Raw genomic sequence first — 20,803 nt, 5'->3', positions numbered from 1 at the left:
CACAGTATAGTGCCTACCAGAGACTGGTATACCCTTCACAGTATAGTACCTACCAGAGACTGGAATACCCTTCACAGTATAGTGCCTACCAGAGACTGGTATACCCTTCACAGTATAGTGCCTACCAGAGACTGGTATACCCTTCACAGTATAGTACCTACCAGAGACTGGTATACCCTTCACAGTTTAGTACCTACCAGAGACTTTGTTTTTTGTATAACCAGGCCATCCCATTACAGCTAGGCAAGAACTAATTATAACCTGTCAATACTGTAAAAACTGGAGTGAGCGTGACAATGGCTGCCATTCATTGGTTGTCCATCTGTGCTCATTGTTAGAACTGTCATCTATGATGGGATTGGGATGTACTGCCTGGCTCCAGCTGTGCAGGGTCCAGGGTTTACACGCTACACACACACACACACACACACACACACACACACACACACACACACACACACACACACACACACACACACACACACACACACACACACACACACACACACACACACACACACTGTATGGACGGAAGGATTGATGGATTGATGGATGGGGATGGAAGCATGAGAATGCCCAAATTGCCAGGCTTCAATATCTGATTGCTCTGCTGTGAAATTACATCTCGTCTGGGATATAATTAATATACCACGGCTGTCAGCCAATCAGCATTCAGGGCTCGAACCACCCAGTTTATAATGCAATTTCATTTTGTTTTGTGAGGGGAGTGGGAGAGCAGACCCCAGAGTTAAACGTTGTGATTTCAACCACTATCTCTATCTAACACTAAGGCCTGGCTGTAAATGATAAAGACTAGCCTACAAATTCCAGTATGTGTGAAAGTGGGGAAATAAAACAAGCCAAGATAAAGTTGGCAATCAGAGTTTAAGGCGTAATTGAGGCAGACATGGTGATTCTCTGGAACCATAACCTTTTATTCCAGCAGAGAAAAAGAGAGAAGCCCCTTTTAATGGGCCTATTGATCAGCCAGGCTCGAGGAGCCAGAAGGCATGGCAATCACAGCTGAGATTTCACGCAATAGACTACATCAATCAGACACGTGACCATAAGCTGGCATACAGCTGTATTCATAAAGCGTCTAAGTGTAGGAGTGCAGATGTACGATCCGGTCCCTCTGTCCTATAATTATGATCCAAAAAGGAAAACTGATCCTAGATCAGCACTCATGCTCTGTGTGAAACGCTTTATGAATAGGGTCTGAAAGCCACATTATGGTTCAAATCTATAGCATAAATAGTCATTCACATCTGTTAGGCCTATCCAAACTGGTATGGCTATAATTATGCTTTGAATGAAAAGCCCTTTAGTCAATCTGAATACCAATGTGCACACAGACAGGCTGGTATTGACCTTAAACGAGCTATTGAGGACACTTCTGTCCCACCTGAAAGACGCGGTCACAGTTCTGAGGCATCGCTGCAGGGGAGTAGGTGGGGTCCATTTCGGTGAACTCCTCCGCAAAGTTGCTGACATCCAACTCATCCCTGATCACCGGCTTGAACGGGGCGAGCAACCGCTTAGCTGCCAGGTCCTCCCAGTTTATCTTCTAAAAGGAGAGAAGATGAAACCCAACAGAACGCTTTAAAATCAGAAACCATTTCTCCTTCAAGCACCATTTTATCAACAAAGGCAAATATACTGTATGGTATGTACCAATAGACCTACAATGTATCTGGACAAGATGTTCTCAATGTGTTAGAGGAGATACTAGCTCTGTCCCAGATCTGTTTGTGCTGTATAGCTAACTCATATGGTCCTTGGCAATGACAATGTTGGCTACGCAGCACAAACAGATCTGAGATCAGGCTAAGGAAATGGCTCTGGTACCAGGTTAAGGAGCTGCCCCTCTCTCTTACCTGGTAGAATGGATGTTTCTTAACGTTGTCAGCTCCGTCAGGCCCAGAGCCCAGTCTCTTCTTTGGGTCTTTGATGAGGAGGCGCTGGATGAGGTCTTTGGCCAGAGGGCTCATGTCTTTGGGGAACGGAGGGTCCTTCTTCGAGATCCTCCTGAGAGGTGACAGAAGTCAGGGTTGGACAGGATTTACATTATAATAATACATACATCAAGCAAATTCAAATCTGGACCTTCGAAGGCAGTTCCACTGCTGATTTTCCTTCATCCCCTGGAATCAGGGACTGATTTAGACCTGGGACCATGTAAAGCAAAAAAACAGCAGTACTTGCGACTTCCAGAATCGGATTTGAATACCCCTCACTGACATACAGTACATCAACAGGATGAGTATTTCATTCCAGAGGAAACGCATCAATGAAAGAACTTACAGTATTTCCAAGTGGTTGAGACAATCCAGAAAGAGAGAAACGGAGAACAACACAGCTACCGTTCTTTACAGTTAGTGGCCAGTTCTAGAAGAATAATGTATTATCCATATTTTTTTGGAGAACTTAGAAATGTGTCTATTTGTTTAAATCAGCCCAAACTGATTACACACACACACACACTTCTCACTTGGTAAAGAAGACAAGTGAAAGATTGTTTTGTTTTCCAGCGTATCGGGAAATCAAAATGGATGTCGAGTTCAGTTTATATTAGCATCCCTAATAGCCATTGCTGATGCAGCAGTAATTATTTCAGGGGTCCACATGTTTGGAGATAGATCTGGGGGAATGCTTACTTGGCGATATCTGTATGAGAGTTCTGGTCTCCATCGACAGTGAATGGTGATCCACCCGTCATAAGTTCATACATTAATACTCCAAGGCTCCACCAGTCTACAGCCTGGAACACAGGTACATGTGGATGAATATAGTGTATTATTATTATAATAATAATAGACAGAATATGATATAGGCCTACATACGTTCCAGACTGCCTACATTGCAGAGGCGTTGTACAAATAACGCAAGGTAGGCAGTCTGGAACAGCACCCCAGACACCAGAAGCAGCCTTCACAGGTGTGCAGCAGACTACACCCAGTTATTAGTGAGCTACACATATGACTACCTGTCTGTGTACCATTGTGCATTTGGGTAAAGTACAGTACAACATAACAAGACCTTGGGGGGGGGGGTTCTAAATGATAAATTACCATGTCATGGCCAGCCTCTCCTCCCTCTGCGATCTCTGGGGCCATGTACTCAATGGTGCCACAGACAGAGTAAGCCCTCTCCAACTGGAGAACAACAAACGGACAAAAAAATAGATATAACCAAGATTAGATTTTTTCCCCCTCTCCTTATTTGTGGTTCTCATCACTGACATGTTGAAACACACTGGGATCGACAGGAAGGAAGCTTGAGACTAGGACACATTTGATCAGTTCAGGGTAGAACAGACATCGTTGTGGAGAAGAACCTACCAAGCGCCACTGAATAGATCACAGAACATGGCTCTCATAGCAATGAGGCAATGAGTACACGTGACATAATGATCAGACAATGAGTATTTTTTTTATTTAACCTTTATTTAACTAGGCAAGTCAGTTAAGAACAAATTCCTATTTTCAATGACAGCCTAGGAACAGTGGGTTAACTGCCTTGTTCAGGGGCAGAACGACAGATTTGTACCTTGTCAGCTCGGGGATTCGATCTTGCAACCTTTCGGTTACTAGCCCAACGCTCTAACCACTACCTGCCGCCCCAACAATCACACAATGCGTATACGTGACGTAACGATCAGACAGAATGGTTGCATCCCAAATGGCACCCTATTCCCTATATAGTGCACTACATTTGACCAGAGCTCAAATGGGTCCCAGTTAAAAGTAGTGCACTATATAAGGAATAGGGTGCCATTTGGAGCGCATCCAACGCATAACCTGGCTGCATAACATCTTCTCAAAAGGACTGGACATAAAACAAAGCCTGGAGGGTAGGAGGGTGGGACACCTGGAGGGTAGGAGGGTGGTAGGCCTGGAGGATAGGAGGGTGGTAGGCCTGGAGGATAGGAGGGTGGTAGGCCTGGAGGATAGGAGGGTGGTAGGCCTGGAGGGTAGAAGGGTGGGAGGCCTGGAGGGTAGAAGGCAGGGTAGAAGGGTAGGAGGATAGGAGGGTGGGAAACCTGGAGGATAGGAGGGTGGGAAGCATGGAGGGTAGGAGGTCTGGAGGGTAGGAGGGCTGGAGGGTGGCAGGGTAGGGGTCATGGAGGGTGGCAGGGTAGGGGTCATGGAGGGTGGCAGGGTAGGGGACATGGAGGGCGGCAGGGTAGGGAGCCTGGAGGGCGGCAAAGTAGGGGCCTGGAGGGTGGCAGGGTAGGGGGGCCTGGGGGGTGGCAGGGTAGGGGCCTGGGGGGTGGCAGGGTAGGGGGCCTGGGGGGTGGCAGGGTAGGGGGGCCTGGAGGGCGGCAGGGTAGGGGTCATGGAGGGCGGCAGGGTAGGGGTCATGGAGGGCGGCAGGGTAGGGGTCATGGAGGGCGGCAGGGTAGGGGTCATGGAGGGCGGCAGGGTAGGGGTCATGGAGGGCGGCAGGGTAGGGGTCATGGAGGGCGGCAGGGTAGGGGTCATGGAGGGCGGCAGGGTAGGGGGCCTGGAGGGCGGCAGGGTAGGGGGCCTGGAGGGTGGCAGGGTAGGGGGCCTGGAGGGTGGCAGGGTAGGGGGCCTGGGGGGTGGCAGGGTAGGGGGGCCTGGAGGGTGGCAGGGTAGGGGGCCTGGGGGGTGGCAGGGTAGGGGGCCTGGGGGGTGGCAGGGTAGGGGGCCTGGAGGGTGGTCGCGTCAGGTTGCACATCAAACACGGCCTAAAAACACACACAGCCCATCCTCCTCCTTGACTGCGTGGGATGCGTCACCAGCACCAATGCACCATAACACTACAAGTAACCTAAACATTTTAAAGTACTAAACCACACGCACAAGACTCCTCTGTGTGATAATGATCATATGGATGTACGGTCTCGGCCTCTTGCTCCATACATCTGTAATACATACCTCATCAAACTCTTTGCTGAGGCCAAAGTCTGTGAGCACTATATGTCCGCTGGAGTCCATGAGGATGTTCTCCAACTTCAGGTCTCTGTAGACTATACCCAGCTGGAAAACATTCAGACAATTACAAGGCTTCAGGCGCTTCATTTATAAAAAGTTGCATACGCATAAAATCATGCCCCAAAACATATGCGCTTTTTCATGCAAAAGTTGGTATTTATAAAAACTGGACAATTTTGTTCTTATCCTTCCTCTAACTTTAGACCATGCGTACACACAGTTTCTAGTGGTTGAAGTATTGCATTGCAAGAAGGCAAAAGTAGCCTAGTTGCTTTATAGCCTAGTAGCCTAGTAGCTTTGTAGCCTAGTAGCTTTGTAGCCTAGTAGCCTCGTAGCTTTGTAGCCTTGTAGCCTCGTAGCTTTGTAGCCTAGTAGCTTTGTAGCCTAGTAGCCTCGTAGCTTTGTAGCCTAGTAGCCTCGTAGCTTTGTAGCCTCGTAGCTTTGTAGCCTCGTAGCTTTGTAGCCTCGTAGCCTCGTAGCCTAGTAGCCTTGCGCAAATGGGGAACACATGATGACTTATTCACAATAACAAAAAACAGGTAGCTAAATATAAGACTCCATCGTTTGCTGTTCGTGAGAAAATCTATTTATTCTATCTCTGCATTCTAAAATAATTAGAAATCTATTTCCGATTATTAATTTCATTTCCATGATCATTGCAGAATAAATTCCTCACCTTTTCTGACTGTGATGGTTTTATACTCGCAAAATAGCCTATAGGCCTACAACAAGGTAGGATGGGCTACCATTCGTCCCACCTCTCATTTAATTGGACCCACTTCACAGTAGTAAACATAAGATACCAGTATTTCAAGTATTTTGCTCTATGCGATGCGATCCGAAACAGTTTAATGGTAGAACAGACTGTTGACCTTTTCCATTGATGTATGTAGACTACGTATGAATACTGTAATGTCAAATTTCTCCAGTAGCCCAGACAATACTTAATTTATAAACATAAAACATATATTATAACCATTGCCCATTTTCTGTAGCCTTAAAACAAATTACCATCTCTAATTGGGCCTTTTAGACAGGCTATTATATTTACACGTTTTTGCCCTATGCATCTGAAATGGAGCACGCTTTATAACATGCAGTAGAAATGAACTGGTGAATGAAAGTGTGTAGGTTACCACTGTAAGTCCTGTAGTCTAAATCTTTTTCAGGAGTAGACAATGTTTCAGAATTCTCGGGTGGTGCAGCATATTTACGTTCGGGAGAAAGTAAATGTAAAACATAATTTAATTCAAACAATCGGTTTTACAGGTTCACAACAATTCGCAATTATTTTGGTGTTTCACAAACTGTAAAACGTCACTGCAGAAGAAAACATTCTGTCAACACCGCCAAAGACATTTGATCAAGTTCGCCATAAATATTTCCTACAGATATATTGTGTTGGCCAAATTCCCATAGTTCCAAAGTATTATTGTCACCATAAAAGGTGAATGATGGGTGTTTTTCAGACGGAGTTATAATGCTTGTTTACACACGGCACAGTTTTACAACAGGTCTGATTTATAAAACGGGAACCATGCGTATGTCTGATGTGAGTCAGGATTATAAATCTAAATAAGTTTTACGCAACAGTTATAAATTAGGTCCATGTCTCTGTAGACCAGTGTTTCCCAACGCCAGTCCTCCAGTACCCCCAACAGTACACATTTCACATTGTTGTTGGGGGTACTGGAGGACTGGAGATGGGGATACTGGAGGACTGGAGATGGGGATACTGGAGGACTGGAGATGGGGGGGTACCGGAGAACTGGAGATGGGGGGGTACTGGAGAACTGGAGATGGGGGTACCGGAGAACTAGAGATGGGGTACTGGATGACTGGCGAGGGGGGTACTGGAGGACTGGAGAGGGGGAATCTGGAGGACTGGAGTGGGGGGTACTGGAGAACTGGAGAGGGGGATACTGGAGGACTGGAGAGGGGGATACTGGAGGACTGGAGTTGGTGATACTGGAGGACAGGAGATGGGGGTACTGGAGGACTGGCTTCAGGACTACCCCCAGCTGGGAAACAGTCATCTCATTACAAGGCTATGTAGACTATCCCCAGCTGGAAAACAGTCAGCCAATTACAAGCCTTGACTGTAACAACAATGTAGAAGAAACAGCCAGAGATCGATCCAAAAGTGTTTTAGGGCCGGTTTAAACATAGTCCTTGTCCTGGACTAAAAAGCATGGAGACTCTCCATTGAAACAAATTATTAGTCCAGGACTATGCTTAATCTGTTTCCGGGAAACGGGCCCTTAAAGTATGGCAGTTGAGATTACACATGATGATTAATGATTTCTAGAAAACTGCACCATTTACTGCAATTGCATATAGGCTACAACTCCCAAACTATTGTACCTCAGGAATGACAAACCTGAAAGAAGACAACATCTACAGACACTCACCGTGTGTAGGTGCTCCAGCGCCAGGACAATCTCTCCACTATACAGAGATACCTCCTGCTCTTTGAACCGAACCCTCTGTACAAGGTGTGTGAAGAGCTCCCCACCGTTCACATAATCTGTCATAATAATAAAGAAACAGCTATGAACAATCCTGGAAGTCTTGCCTGGCTGGATATTGTATTTCAACATAGCTGGTATAATTCCAGAGTCCAATGGGTCAGTCCAGTTCACTGTAAAGGCGTCTACATGCTTCCTAGCCGAAACAGTTCGGAGGAGTTTGTGCATATATTATGACGACATTTTGTGATGTTTATTTGTTTTGGACTTTGGTAAGGGGTTTTGCGGTAGTTTAAGCACACGCAAAAAAGGATTGAGGCAATCCAAAGTTAGCAGCCGAAGTGTAAGACCCTTCGCCGGTGATTATTAACAAACTATAGTTTTGGCAAGTCGATTAGGACATCTACTTCGCGCATGACAAAAGTAATTTTTCCAACAATTGTTTACAGACAGATTATTTCACTTATAATTCTCTGTATCACAATTCCAATGGGTCAGAAGTTTACATACACTAAGTTGACTGTGCCTATAAACAGCGTGGAAAACTCCAGAAAATGTCATGGCTTCTGATAGGCTAATTGACATCATTTGAGTCAATTGGAGGTGTACCTGTGGATGTATTTCAAAGCCTACCTTCAAACTCAGTGCCTCTTTGCTTTACATCATGGGAAAATCAAAAGAAATCAGCCAAGACCTCAGAAAAATGTTTAGACCTCCACAGGTCTGGTTCATCCTTGGGAGCAATTTCCAAACGCCTGAATGTACCACGTTCATCTGTACAAACAATAGTACACAAGTATAACCACCATGGGACCATGCAGCCGTCATACCACTCAGGAAGGCGACGTGTTCTGTCTCCTAGAGAAGAACGTACTTCGGTGCGAAAAGTGCAACTCAATCCCAGAACAACAGCAAAGGACCTTGTGAAGATGCTGGAGGAAACAGTTACAAAAGTATCTATATCCACAGTAAAACGAGTCCTATATATCGACATAGCCTGAAAGGCCGCTCAGCAAGGAAGAATCCACTGCTCTAAAACCGCCATAAAAAAAGCCAGACTACGGTTTGCAAGTGCACATGGGGACAAAAAACTGAGTTTAAATGTATTTGGCTAAGGTGTATGTGAACTTCCGACTTCAACTGTATGTATGTATGTATGTATGTATGTATGTATGTATGTATGTATGTATGTATGTATGTATGTATGTATGTATGTATGTATGTATGTATGTATGTATGTATGTATGTATGTATGTATGTATGTATGTATGTATGTATGTATGTATGTATGTATGTATGTATGTATGTATAGTTGAAGTCGGAAGCTTACATACACCTTAGCCAAATACATTTAAAATCAGTTTCACAATTCCAAACATTTAATCCGAGTAAAAATTCCATGTCTTAGGTCAGTTAGGATCACCACTTTATTTTAATAACATGAATTGTCAGAATAATTGTAGAGTGATTTATTTCAGCTTTTATTTCTTTCATCACATTCCCAGTGGGTCAGAAGTTTACATACACTCAATTAGTATTTGGTAGCATTGCCTTTAAATTGTTTAACTTAGGTCAAACGTTTCAGGTAGCCTTCCACAAGCTTCCCACAAGTTGGGTGAATTTTGGCCCATTCCTCCTGACAGAGCTGGTGTAACTGAGTCAGGTTTGTAGGATCCTTGATAGAAACGCGCTTTTCAGTTCCGCCCACAAATTTTCTACAGGATTGAGGTCAGGGCTTTGTGATGGCCACTCCGTGCTTCACGGTTGGGATGGTGTTCTTCGGCTTGCAAGCATCCCCCTTTTCCTCCAAACTTAACGATGGTCATTATGGCCAAACAGTTCTATTTTTGTTTCATCAGACCAGAGGACATTTCTCCAAAAAGTACGATCTTTGTCCCCATGTGCAGTTGCAAATCGTTGTCTGGCTTTTTTATGGCTATTTTGGAGCAGTGGATTCTTCTTTGCTGAGCGGCCTTTCAGGTTATGTCGATATAGGACTCGTTTTACTGTGGATATAGATACTTTTGTACCTGTTTCCTCCAGCATCTTCACAAGGTCCTTTGCTGTTGTTCTGGGATTGATTTGCACTTTTCGCACCAAAGTACGTTCATCTCTAGGAGACAGAATGCGTCTCCTTCCTGAGCGGTATGACGGCTGCATGGTCCCATGGTGTTTATACTTGTGTACTATTGTTTGTACAGATGAATGTGGTACCTTCAGGAGTTTGGAAATTGTTCCCAAGGATGAACCAGACTTGTGGAGGTCTACCATTTTTTTCTGAGGTCTTGGCTGATTTCTTTTGATTTTCCCATGATGTCAAGCAAAGCGGCACTGAGTTTGAAGGTAGGCCTTGAAATACAACCACAGGTACACCTCCAATTGACTCAAATGATGTCAATTAGCCTATCAGAAGCTTCTAAAGCCATGACATAATTTCTGGAATTTTCCAAGCTGTTTAAAGGCACAGTCAACTTAGTGTATGTAAACGTCTGACCCACTGGAATTGTGATACAGTGAATTATAAGTGAAATAATCTGTCTGTAAACAATTGTTGGAAAAGTATGACACAAAACTACTACTTGCCAAAACTATAGTTTGTTAACAAGAAATTTGTGGAGTGGTTGAAACACAAGTTTTAATGTCACCAACCTAAGTGTATGTAAACTTCCAACTTCAACTGTATGTATGCATGTCATTTATTTTACCCCTTTTTCTCCCTAATTTTGTGATATCCAATTGGTAGTTACCCCCCCTAACCCGAACGACGCTGGGACAATTGTGTGCCCCCTCATGGGTCTTGCCGGTCATGGCCGGCTGTGACACTGCCTGGGATCGAACCCGGGTCTGAGGTGACGCCTCAAGCATTGAGATGCAGTGCCTTAGACCGCTGCGCACCTTGGCCTGGCCGCCTTGGCCTAGCCGCCCCGCCTCGAGCTAGCCGCCAGCCAAACTGAAGCATGCTGACACCTTAAGACAGATGAAGGCTCACTAAAAATGCTGAATTTCTTTCCTAACAACCTTGCTTTCTGCTACTTGATATTCTTACTCATGTAGCCTATTTCATATTCATGTCTTCATTGAAAAATAACAACTTTCTGTAAAAAGAGAGAGAAATAGAAGAGAAGGTATGAAGAGGAGAAAGGGACAGAGAGAGACAGAGAGAGAAATAGAAAGAAATGTAGAGAGAGAGATCCAGACCTAGTATGAGGTGCAGCTTGGTGTCTGTCTGGAAGGCATAGTGGAGGGTGACGAGGAACGGTGACTGTCTGATGTGCTCCAGAACTTGTCTCTCTGTGCGTGTGTGTTCTGCTGTCTTGGCCTTCTGTACGATTGTGGCCTTCTTCAACACCTTCATGGCGTATAGTTGACCTGTATCATGACCGCTCACTTTACGCACCAGGAACACCTTGCCATAGGCTGACATGGAAGCAAGAAAAACATTCAAACTCAGCAGCCAAAAGCTTTCAGTGCAGTTGTTTTATCTCAACTGGAGGACCGGATGGGAGACGTTTGTACTTTAGAAGGACCAATGGAATGGTCTCAAATATACAAAATCACCCACCCATCGCCCCCGGGAGAGATAAAATGAATGTACCTTTTTTAAATCTATGACAAATTCCCATAATTGGATTGGGTTTCAGAACTGTCACTGACCTCCAGTTCCCAGCACCTTTAGCAGCTCAAAGTTCTCAATTCCCACCCTCTCTACGTGGCCGGTCAGGTTGGCTGTGGGATGATAAAGATGGTGAGATCTTTAGCTTACAAACAAGAAATTATCACAAATTCTTACAAATACACACAGCTGCAGGCCTATAACATAGGCTTTGATCTAAAAAATATATAAATAAATAATGTTCATCCCAAAGAAACTAGGACTCTGCATTATTGAGTTGTTCTGCAAATATCATGTTAACGTGTGTTATGTCAGTAAACACAACTCTGAAAGCAGTATGTAGGCCTGGCCTAGGCTGACACATGAGAAAGAGGGCACCGTGACAAAGCGGGAGGGCATAACAAGTATGCCTATTAGGGACTGACATTAAGGTCTGAAATAGAGGTCTTCACGGGTCCAAAAAGTTGGAACCGTTCTGAAATGGATCCATGGCTTTCCACCCAACCCAATATACATAAATAACTTCTTTTTTTTTAAATAGAGACCGTTCCGAATGGACCCGAGGAGTCAGACCCGTTCCGAAAAGGCTTGTGGAAAAACAGACCCGTGCCGGTTCAGATCCGAGAAACCCATTCAGATCCGAGAAACCCATTCAGATCCGAGAGACCCATTCAGATCCGAGAGAGCCATTCAGATCCGAGAGAGCCATTCAGATCCGAGAGAGCCATTCAGATCCGAGAGAGCCATTCAGATCCGAGAGAGCCATTCAGATCCGAGAGAGCCATTCAGATCCGAGAGAGCCATTCAGATCCGAGAGAGCCATTCAGATCCGAGAGAGCCATTCAGATCCGAGAGAGCCATTCAGATCCGAGAGTAGAAAGAGAGAAAGAAACCTCCGACTGGGTGCTGCCAGCGCCATCAATAAACGAGTGGCATTGGCCAAATTATCCACAGTTACCGGTCCTTAACGGCCTTGGCTATATCAAATTACAACAACAAAAAATTTGTTGTGTAGCATATTCAAAACTTTATAGCCGCTTGCTTTTACTTTCCTAAAACAATAATTGTCCACCTCACGGTTCAGCTGTTAGAGATTTAAGTGCAAATGCATCAAGGTATTGCATGCATATAGACCTACTGTATAGGCCAAGGCATCCACTGAATGATATTCATATTTAAAAATAATTATAAAAAGGAAAACACTCAACCATGCACAGACACTCAACCATGCACACAGACACTCAACCATGCACACAGACACTCAACCATGCACACAGACACTCAACCATGCACAGACACTCAACCATGCACACAGACACTCAACCATGCACAGACACTCAACCATGCAGACACTCAACCATGCAAATTGGCTGGATTATTATTTATTTGGACATCACACATTATAGTCTTACTCTTATCCAGACATCATACACACTCACTAAAATCACATCCAATATCACACACATCAACCTACTCAGATTTACTACACACATAATATCTTGACCCAATTTTCTAACATCTGTGACGTTGGCTCACAGACAAGGGAATAAAACAAATATTGTTAGAACCTGTTTCTTGAATTCTACATATCAGACATTTAAAATCTCAAATGTTGACCGTCATAAGACTTCTGATGGCAGTAACTTTACAAGCACTAATTATGGTCAATTTAGCCTGAGAATAGAATCTAGTTATGGTAAGGGGTGAAATAAGTATAGCCAGTTATAATTGTAACGGTTTAGCAGATTATAAAAAAATATCAGTCTTTACGTGGTGTTGGGTTCTGAAAATATGACATATACCTATTCATGTCACTGAGGAAGAGAGGGTAATGTATAACGTATACATTATGTCAGGATATGTTATTGTTAGCCATCAGGGGATCCTATGGGAGGGAAGAGACACAGTCTGGTACCAATCACCATGACAACCTTGAGTTGGGGAGGAGTGAGCACTTTGGGGTAGAGGTCAGGTGAGATGAAGTGAGGAAGAACAGATGTCACTAAGGTTCTGTCTAGCAACAGAGATGCATTGGCTGTTCAGATGTGTAGGAGGAGACTCAGCCTCGGAGAAAGGGTTAAATATCAGGGCTTGTGTGGAAATGTTTTTGTCTAACGCAGCTATATTGATCATCTGGGAAGAATAAACCTGGTTAAGCTTTCATGGTGTCCGTTGTGTTTTTACTCTGAAAATTAGAACCTAACAGTGCCTAAAAGAAAAGGAATATAACAGACTGTTTACAGGAAACTCACTCTACATCCTTAGATGAAGTTGCATGGAAAAAGGAATGGGGTGGTGAAATCATTTTCTGTCATGGACAAAGGAACTCAAAAAGGTGTGATGATATTAATTAATTAACCCAAAAAAAATTGTGAAGAATGATTCGCAAGGAAGGTGGATCTTTTTGAATATGAAAGTGGACGAAAAAGAGATTTGGCTCATTAATCTATATGGTCCAAATCAGGATGATCCATTCTCTTCGAAAATATTTATACAAATTTATTGAACTTACAAGCAACAAATGATCAAATCATTATGGTGGGAGATAACACAGTGTTAAGTACCTCAATGGACCGTAAAGGAAATCACTCTACAAACCATCATCACCGTGCCCTTAAGGATATCACAAATATTATGGACATTAGAAATAGTGGATATTTGGAGACTAAAAAACCCCAACCTAGTGAGGTATACATGGAGGAGACTTAATCAAGCTAGTCGTCTTGACTACTTTCTTGTTTCTTTCTCTCTTGCATCAAAGGTTAAAAAAAAGTTTTAATAGGAGACAGAATGCGATCGGATCATCATCTAATTGGCCTTCGCATAACTCTTATAGAATTTCCACGTGGACGGGGATATTGGAAATTTAATCAAAGGACAATTTACCAGAGGACAATTTATTTTTAACTAAGACAAAAGAATGTATAACTGAATTTTTCCAGTATAATATAGGTTCAGCAAATCCTCTTATTGTTTGGGATACCTTCAGAGGTCATTCAATTCAATATTCATCAATAATAAAAAAGCAGTTTCTGGCTAAAGAGACAAGACAAACAAGGGAAATACATGAACTAATAGTACAGGTAGATAGCAATAAAAACGATACCACAGAGATACAAAATAAGTTAGAGGAAAAACAAAAAGAACTGGAGGAACTTATTCAAGAACGATCTAATGTAATCTATTACAACAATAAAGCAAACTGGATGGAATATGGAGAAAAATGCACCAAATTCTTCAACACAGGAACGCTAACAAAAATATTTGGCAGAAACTCGTTACTGAAGACGGAGTCATCTATGATTCTCAGAATTATATTTTAAAAGAGGAAGCTAAATATTTTAAGCAGATGCTCTCTTTTCCTTCTCATCCTCACCCACTGAATGACGATGATTGTAAGGAATTATTTTCAAATAATAAAAAATAAAAAAATTAACAAATGTACAGAAAGATCAGTGCGAAGGCCAAATTACAGAGGAAAAACTTTGAGGCTATTAAATACCTTCAGTCTGGAAAACCCCCAGGGCTTGATGGCATATCGGCAGCGTTTTGAATTGTCAAGAGGACTTAAACAAGGTCACCATATCTATTCGTTATGACCATCAAAATGCTAGCTATTAAAATCAGATCAAATAACAACAACAGAGGATTAGAAATCCAAGGCTTAAAAACAAAGGTGTCCATGTATGCCGATGACTCAAGTTTTATATTAAGTTCGCAAGCTAGATCCCTGCAATGTCTCATTGAAGACCTAGATAACTTTTCTGGACTCTCTGGACTAAAACCTAATTATGATAAGTGTACAATATGACGTATTGGATCTTTAAAAAAATAAAATAAATTGACATTTTACATTAGCCTGCAGTTTACCTATAAAATGGGCTGACGGTGAAGTAGACGTACTTGGTACTCATATCACAAAATATATAAATGAGCATTCCACAATGAATTTCAATAGAAAACTTGTAAAAATTGACAAGATTCTGGAACCAGTGCTACAAATAGCCCTTATTAACATATGTAGCCTAAGAAACAAACAAGGACCATGAAGTCAATAACTTACTTTTAACAGATAACATTCATATTCTGACTATCTCTGAAACTCACTTAGATAATACCTTTGATGAAACAGTGGTAGCAATACATGGTTATAACATCTACCGAAAAGACAGAAATGCCAATGGAGGCGGTGTTGCAGTCTATATTCAGAACCACATTCCTGTAAAGCTTAGAGAGTATCTCATGTTAAATACTGTTGAAGTAATATGGCTACAGGTTCATCTGCCTCACCTAAAGCCCATTCTGGTGGGAAGCTGCTATAGACCACCAAGTGCTAACAGTCAGTATCTGGATAATATGTGTGAAATGCTTGATAATGTATGCGATATCAACAGAAAAGTATCTTTTCTGGGTGATTTAAATACTGACTGGCATTCATCAAGCTGCCCACTCAGGAAAAAACTTCAAACTGTAACCAGTGCCTGCAACCTGGATCAGGTTGTCAGTCAACCTACCAGGGTAGTTACAAACAGCACAGGAATGAAATCATCAACATGTATTGATCACATTTTTACTAATGCTGCAGATATGTCCTTTAAAACCGTATCCAAATCCATAGGATGTAGTGATCACAATATAATTGCCATATCGAGGAAAACCAAAGTTCTAAAGGCTGGGCCTAATGTAGTGTATAAGAGGTCATACAATAAGTTGTGTAGTGATTCATATGTTGTTGATGTAAAGAATATTTGCTGGTCTGTGGTGTGTAATGAGGAGCAGTCAGATGCTGCACTTGACGCATTTATGAAACTACTTATTCCAGTTACTGATAAGCACGCACCATTAAGAAAATGACTGTAAAAACTTACATCTCCTTGGATTGATGAAGAATTGAACAATGTTATGGTTGAGAGGGATGAGGCAAAAGGTATGGCAAATAAGTCTGGCAGCACAACCGATTGGCAAACATACTGCATATTGAGAAATGTGACTAAACTGAATAAAAAGAAAAAGAAACTACGCTATGAAACAAAGATAAATTATATAAAGAATGATAGTAAAAAGCTTTGGGCACCTTAAATTAAATTTTTGGGGAAAAAGTCAACTCGGCTCCTTCATTCATTGAATCAGATGCTCTTTCATCACAAAACCCACTGATATTGCAAACTACTTTAATTACTTTTTCATTGGCAAGATAAGCAAACTTAGGGATGACATGCCAGCAACAAACGGTGACACTACACATCCAAGTATATCTGACCAAATTATGAAAGACAAGAATTGTACTTTTGAATTCCGTAAAGTCAGTGTGGAAGAGGTGAAAAAATTGTTGTCTATCAACAATGACAAGCCACCGGGGTCTGACAATCTGGATGGCAAATTACTGGAGATAATAGCAGACGATATTGCCACTCCCATTTGCCACATCTTCAATTTAAGCCTACTAGAGAGCGTGTGCCCTCAGGCCTGGAGGGAAGCAAAAGTCATTCCTCTACCTGAGAATAGTAAAGCCCCCTTTACTGGCTCATACAGCTGACCAATCAGCCTGTTACCAATGCTATTTTACAGTAAACAAATTTACAACAGAATTTCAGCATGCTTATAGGGAAGGACACTCAACAAGCACAGCACTTACACAAATGACTGGTGATTGGCTGAGATAAATGTATGATAAAATGATTGTGGGGGCTAGACTTAGACTTTAATGCAGCTTTTGACATTATTGATCATAGTCTGTTGCTGGAAAAACGTATGTGTTATGGCTTTACACCCCCTGCTATAATGTGGATAAAGAGTTACTTGTCTAACAGAACACAGCTGTTTAGGACCCTTGCTTTCTAAAATTTTTACTAATGACATGCCACTGACTTTGAGTAAAGCCAGAGTTTCTATATATGCAGATGACTCAACACTATACACTTCAACTACTACAGCGACTGAAATGACTGCAACACTCAACAAAGAGCTGCAGTTAGTTTCAGAGTAGGTGGCAAGGAATAAGTTAGTCCTAAATATTTCTAAAACTAAAAGCATTGTATTTGGAACAAAACACTCACTAAACCCTAAACCACAACTAAATCTTGTAATAAATAATGTGGAAATTGAGCAAGTTGAGATGACTAAACTGCTTGTAGTAACCCTGGATTGTAAACTGTCATGGTCAAAACATATTGATGCAGAAGTAGCTAAGATGGGGAGAAGTCTGTCTATAATAAATTGATGATCTGCCTCCTTAACAACACTATCAACAAGGCAGGTCCTACAGGCCCTAGTTTTGTCGCACCTTGACTACTGTTCAGTCGTGTGGTCAGGTGCCACAAAAAAGGACTTAGGAAAATTGCAATTGGTTCAGAACAGGGCAGCACGTCTGGCCCTTGGATGTACACAGAGAGCTAATATTAATAATATGCATGTCAATCTCTCCAGCACCGAGCTCTGTCTAAACTATTGCACACAGCTCGGACACCCATGCATACCCCACAAGACATGCAACAAGAGGTCTCTTCACAGTCCCCAAGTCCAGAACAAACTATGGGAGGCGCACAGTACTACATAGAGCCATGACTACATGGAACTCTATTCCACATCAAGTAACTGACGCAAGCAGTAAAAATAGATTTTAAAAAACACCTTACAATAGGACTGTGAAGCAACACAAACATTGGCAATAGGACTGTGAAGCAACAAACATTGGCACAGGCACATGCATACACACACACACACACACCACACACACACACACACACACACACACACACACACACACACGTATTTAGTAATGTAGATATGTGGTAGTGGTGGAGTAGGGGCCTGAGGGCACACAGTTTTGTGATATCTGTGAATGTATTGTAATGTTTTAAAATTGTATAAACTGCCTTAATTTTGCTGGACCCCAGGAAGTGTAGCTGCTGAATGGGGATCCATAATAAATACAAATACAAACCATGGAGAGGTAAATACCTGTCTATTTATGAAACACTTGCCCTGATTAACTCCTTAGTCATATCTCAGTTTACTCACTGATGGCACTGCCTACTCTTGATGATTCGTTTTTCAAATCATATAAGCAAAAAATATTTCGCTTTATCTGGGACGCTAAACCAGACAAAATAAAGCGTGCTAATCTATATAATGAATTGGGTGGGTTGAGATTATTAAATATAAAAGCAATAAACATCTCTCTAAAAGCTTCACTTATTCAAAAGTTTTACTTGAACCCTAAATGGTTCTCAAGTAGATTAATAAGAAAAAAAATGGCCTTTGCGCAGATTGCCATGTCTCATTTTCAATTAATTGAAAATTATACTTTTTTCAAAATATCTCTCGTTTCAAACAAGCATTGCGGAGCTGCCTACAACTTAAATTTCATCCCACTGAAAAGATAGAACAAATATTATGGCTGAAGTCAAATGTGCTAGTTGATAAAATACTTGTATTTATGGGAAGGGTATTTTGTCTTTAAATGATATTGTAAATTGGAATGGTAGAGTTGTCTTTCATGGAGTTATCAGAATTGTATGGGAAGGTCTGCTCAATTCAAGAGTACAACCAATTGATTACAGCATTATCCCAAAAATGGAGGAGGCAGGTGGCAGCGGGAGGAGGTAGGGAACTGGTCTGTCTGCCCAATATAAAGGATCAAAACTGTCGGAGGAATAAAAATAGCATAAACAGGAAAGTATACCAGTTTCATTTGAGGACCAGGATGTTGACAGCTGTGCCATACAGATTGCAAAATAGTTGGGAAGAGATTTTGATGTGCTGATTCCATGGTACAGTGGGGGGAAAAGTATTTGATCCCCTGCTGATTTTGTACGTTTGCACACTGACAAAGAAATGATCAGTCTATAATTTTAATGTCAGGTTTATTTGAACAGTGAGAGACAGAATAACAACAAAAATATAGAGAAAAACACATGTCAAAAATGTTATAAATTGATTTGCATTTTAATGAGGGAATTAAGTATTTGACCCCCTCTCAATCAGAAAGATTTCTGGCTCCCAGGTGTCTTTTATACAGGTAACGAGCTGAGATTAGGAGCACACTCTGAAAGGGAGTGCTCCTAATCTCAGCTTGTTACCTGTATAAGAGACACCTGTCCACAGAAGCAATCAATCAGATTCCAAACTCTCCACCATGGCCAAGACCAAAGAGCCCTCCAAGGATGTCAGGGACAAGATTGTAGACCTACACAAGGCTGGAATGGGCTACAAGACCATCACCAAGCAGCTTGGTGAGAAGGTGACAACATTTGGTGCGATTATTCGCAAATGGAAGAAACACAAAAGAACTGTCAATATCCCTCGGCCTGGGGCTCCATGCAAGATCTCACCTCGTGGGGTTGCAATGATCATGAGAACGGTGAGGAATCAGCCCAGAACTACACGGGAGGATCTTGTCAATGATCTCAAGGCAGCTGGGACCATAGTCACCAAGAAAACAATTGGTAACACACTACGCCGTGAAGGACTGAAATCCTGCAGCGCCCGCAAGGTCCCCCTGCTCAAGAATACATATACATGCCCATCTGAAGTTTGCCAATGAACATCTGAATGACTCAGAGGACAACTGGTGAAAGTGTTGTGGTCAGATGAGACCAAAATGGAGCTCTTTGGCATCAACTCAACTCGCCGTGTTTGGAGGAGGAGGAATGCTGCCTATGACCCCAAGAACACCATCTCCACCGTCAAACATGGAGGTGGAAACATTATGCTTTGGGGGTGTTTTTCTGCTAAGGGGACAGGACAACTTCACCGCATCATTTGACGGGACCATGTACTGTCAAATCTTGGGTGAGAACCTCCTTCCCTCAGCCAGGGCATTGAAAATGGGTCGTAGATGGGTATTCCAGCATGATAATGACCCAAAACCCAAGAGCTAAAGGTTTGAGTTGCCAAACGTCAGCCTCGAAACCTTAATGACTTGGAGAAGATCTGCAAAGATGAGTGGGACAAAATCCCTCCTGAGATGTGTGCAAACTTGGTGGCCAACTACAAGAAACGTCTGACCTCTGATTGCCAACAAGGGTTTTGCCACCAAGTACTAAGTCATGTTTTGCAGAGGGGTCAAATACTTATTTCCCTCATTAAAATGCAAATCATTTTATAACATTTTTGACATGTGTTTTTCTGGATTTTTGTTGTTGTTATTCTGTCTCTCACTGTTCATTTAAACCTACCATTAAAATTATAGACTGATCATTTCTTTGTAAGTGGGCAAACATACAAAATCAGCAGGGGATCAAATACTTTTTCCCCCCACTGTACATGGTGTATGAGTTGATATATAAAACAACGCAAGATTCAAGACTTCGTGCTTTTCAGCTAAAATTATTATATAGAATTCTTGTCACCAACAAAATGTTGAATATTTGGTGCATTCAATAATCGAAGCTCTGCAGATTTTGTTGTGAGGATACAGAATCAATAGACCATTTATTTTGGTATTGCCCTCAGGTAGCCTGTTTCTGGTCTCAGGTTCAGGAATGGCTGAAAATACAGAACATTGATCTAAAACCCTAGAAATAGAACTGTTGGGAGATCTGGAGAGACCGGGTCAGTCGATTAATAATATACTAATACTCTGAGTAAAAGTATTTATCTTCAACTCGCAATCTGTGGATTCTATTCGATAGAAATTGTATGTTAAACATCACAGCATAGATATATGGTGTGTAGACATCCGAAGAGGGTGGGAGGTGAGCAGAGAAAGGTGGGAGGGCTGAGGGAAGCTGAGGGTTGGGATGTGGAATTGGAGACAA

The 20,803-nt window shown here is 42.2% G+C and overlaps 1 protein-coding gene across 1 annotated transcript in view; it reads right to left on the bottom strand.

Annotated features, from left to right (window-relative positions):
- Positions 1–20,803, bottom strand: part of LOC115161777 (ribosomal protein S6 kinase alpha-5) — a 48,374-nt gene that overhangs the window by 17,601 nt on the left and 9,970 nt on the right. Inside the window, exons 2-9 of the mRNA XM_029712559.1 lie at positions 11,084–11,155; positions 10,628–10,846; positions 7,373–7,488; positions 4,905–5,006; positions 3,072–3,155; positions 2,658–2,761; positions 1,878–2,028; positions 1,406–1,567 (exon numbers count right to left, since the gene is read on the bottom strand). Of these exons, the coding sequence (XP_029568419.1) occupies positions 1,406–1,567; positions 1,878–2,028; positions 2,658–2,761; positions 3,072–3,155; positions 4,905–5,006; positions 7,373–7,488; positions 10,628–10,846; positions 11,084–11,155 (1,010 nt within the window). The remainder of the gene's footprint in view (positions 1–1,405; positions 1,568–1,877; positions 2,029–2,657; positions 2,762–3,071; positions 3,156–4,904; positions 5,007–7,372; positions 7,489–10,627; positions 10,847–11,083; positions 11,156–20,803) is intronic.

This window comes from Salmo trutta, chromosome 25 (assembly GCF_901001165.1).
Source record: "Salmo trutta chromosome 25, fSalTru1.1, whole genome shotgun sequence".
NCBI classification, from domain to species: Eukaryota; Metazoa; Chordata; class Actinopteri; order Salmoniformes; family Salmonidae; genus Salmo; species Salmo trutta.
Note: the sequence above shows the minus strand (reverse complement) of the source record. Positions and strands in the feature narration are given on the sequence as shown.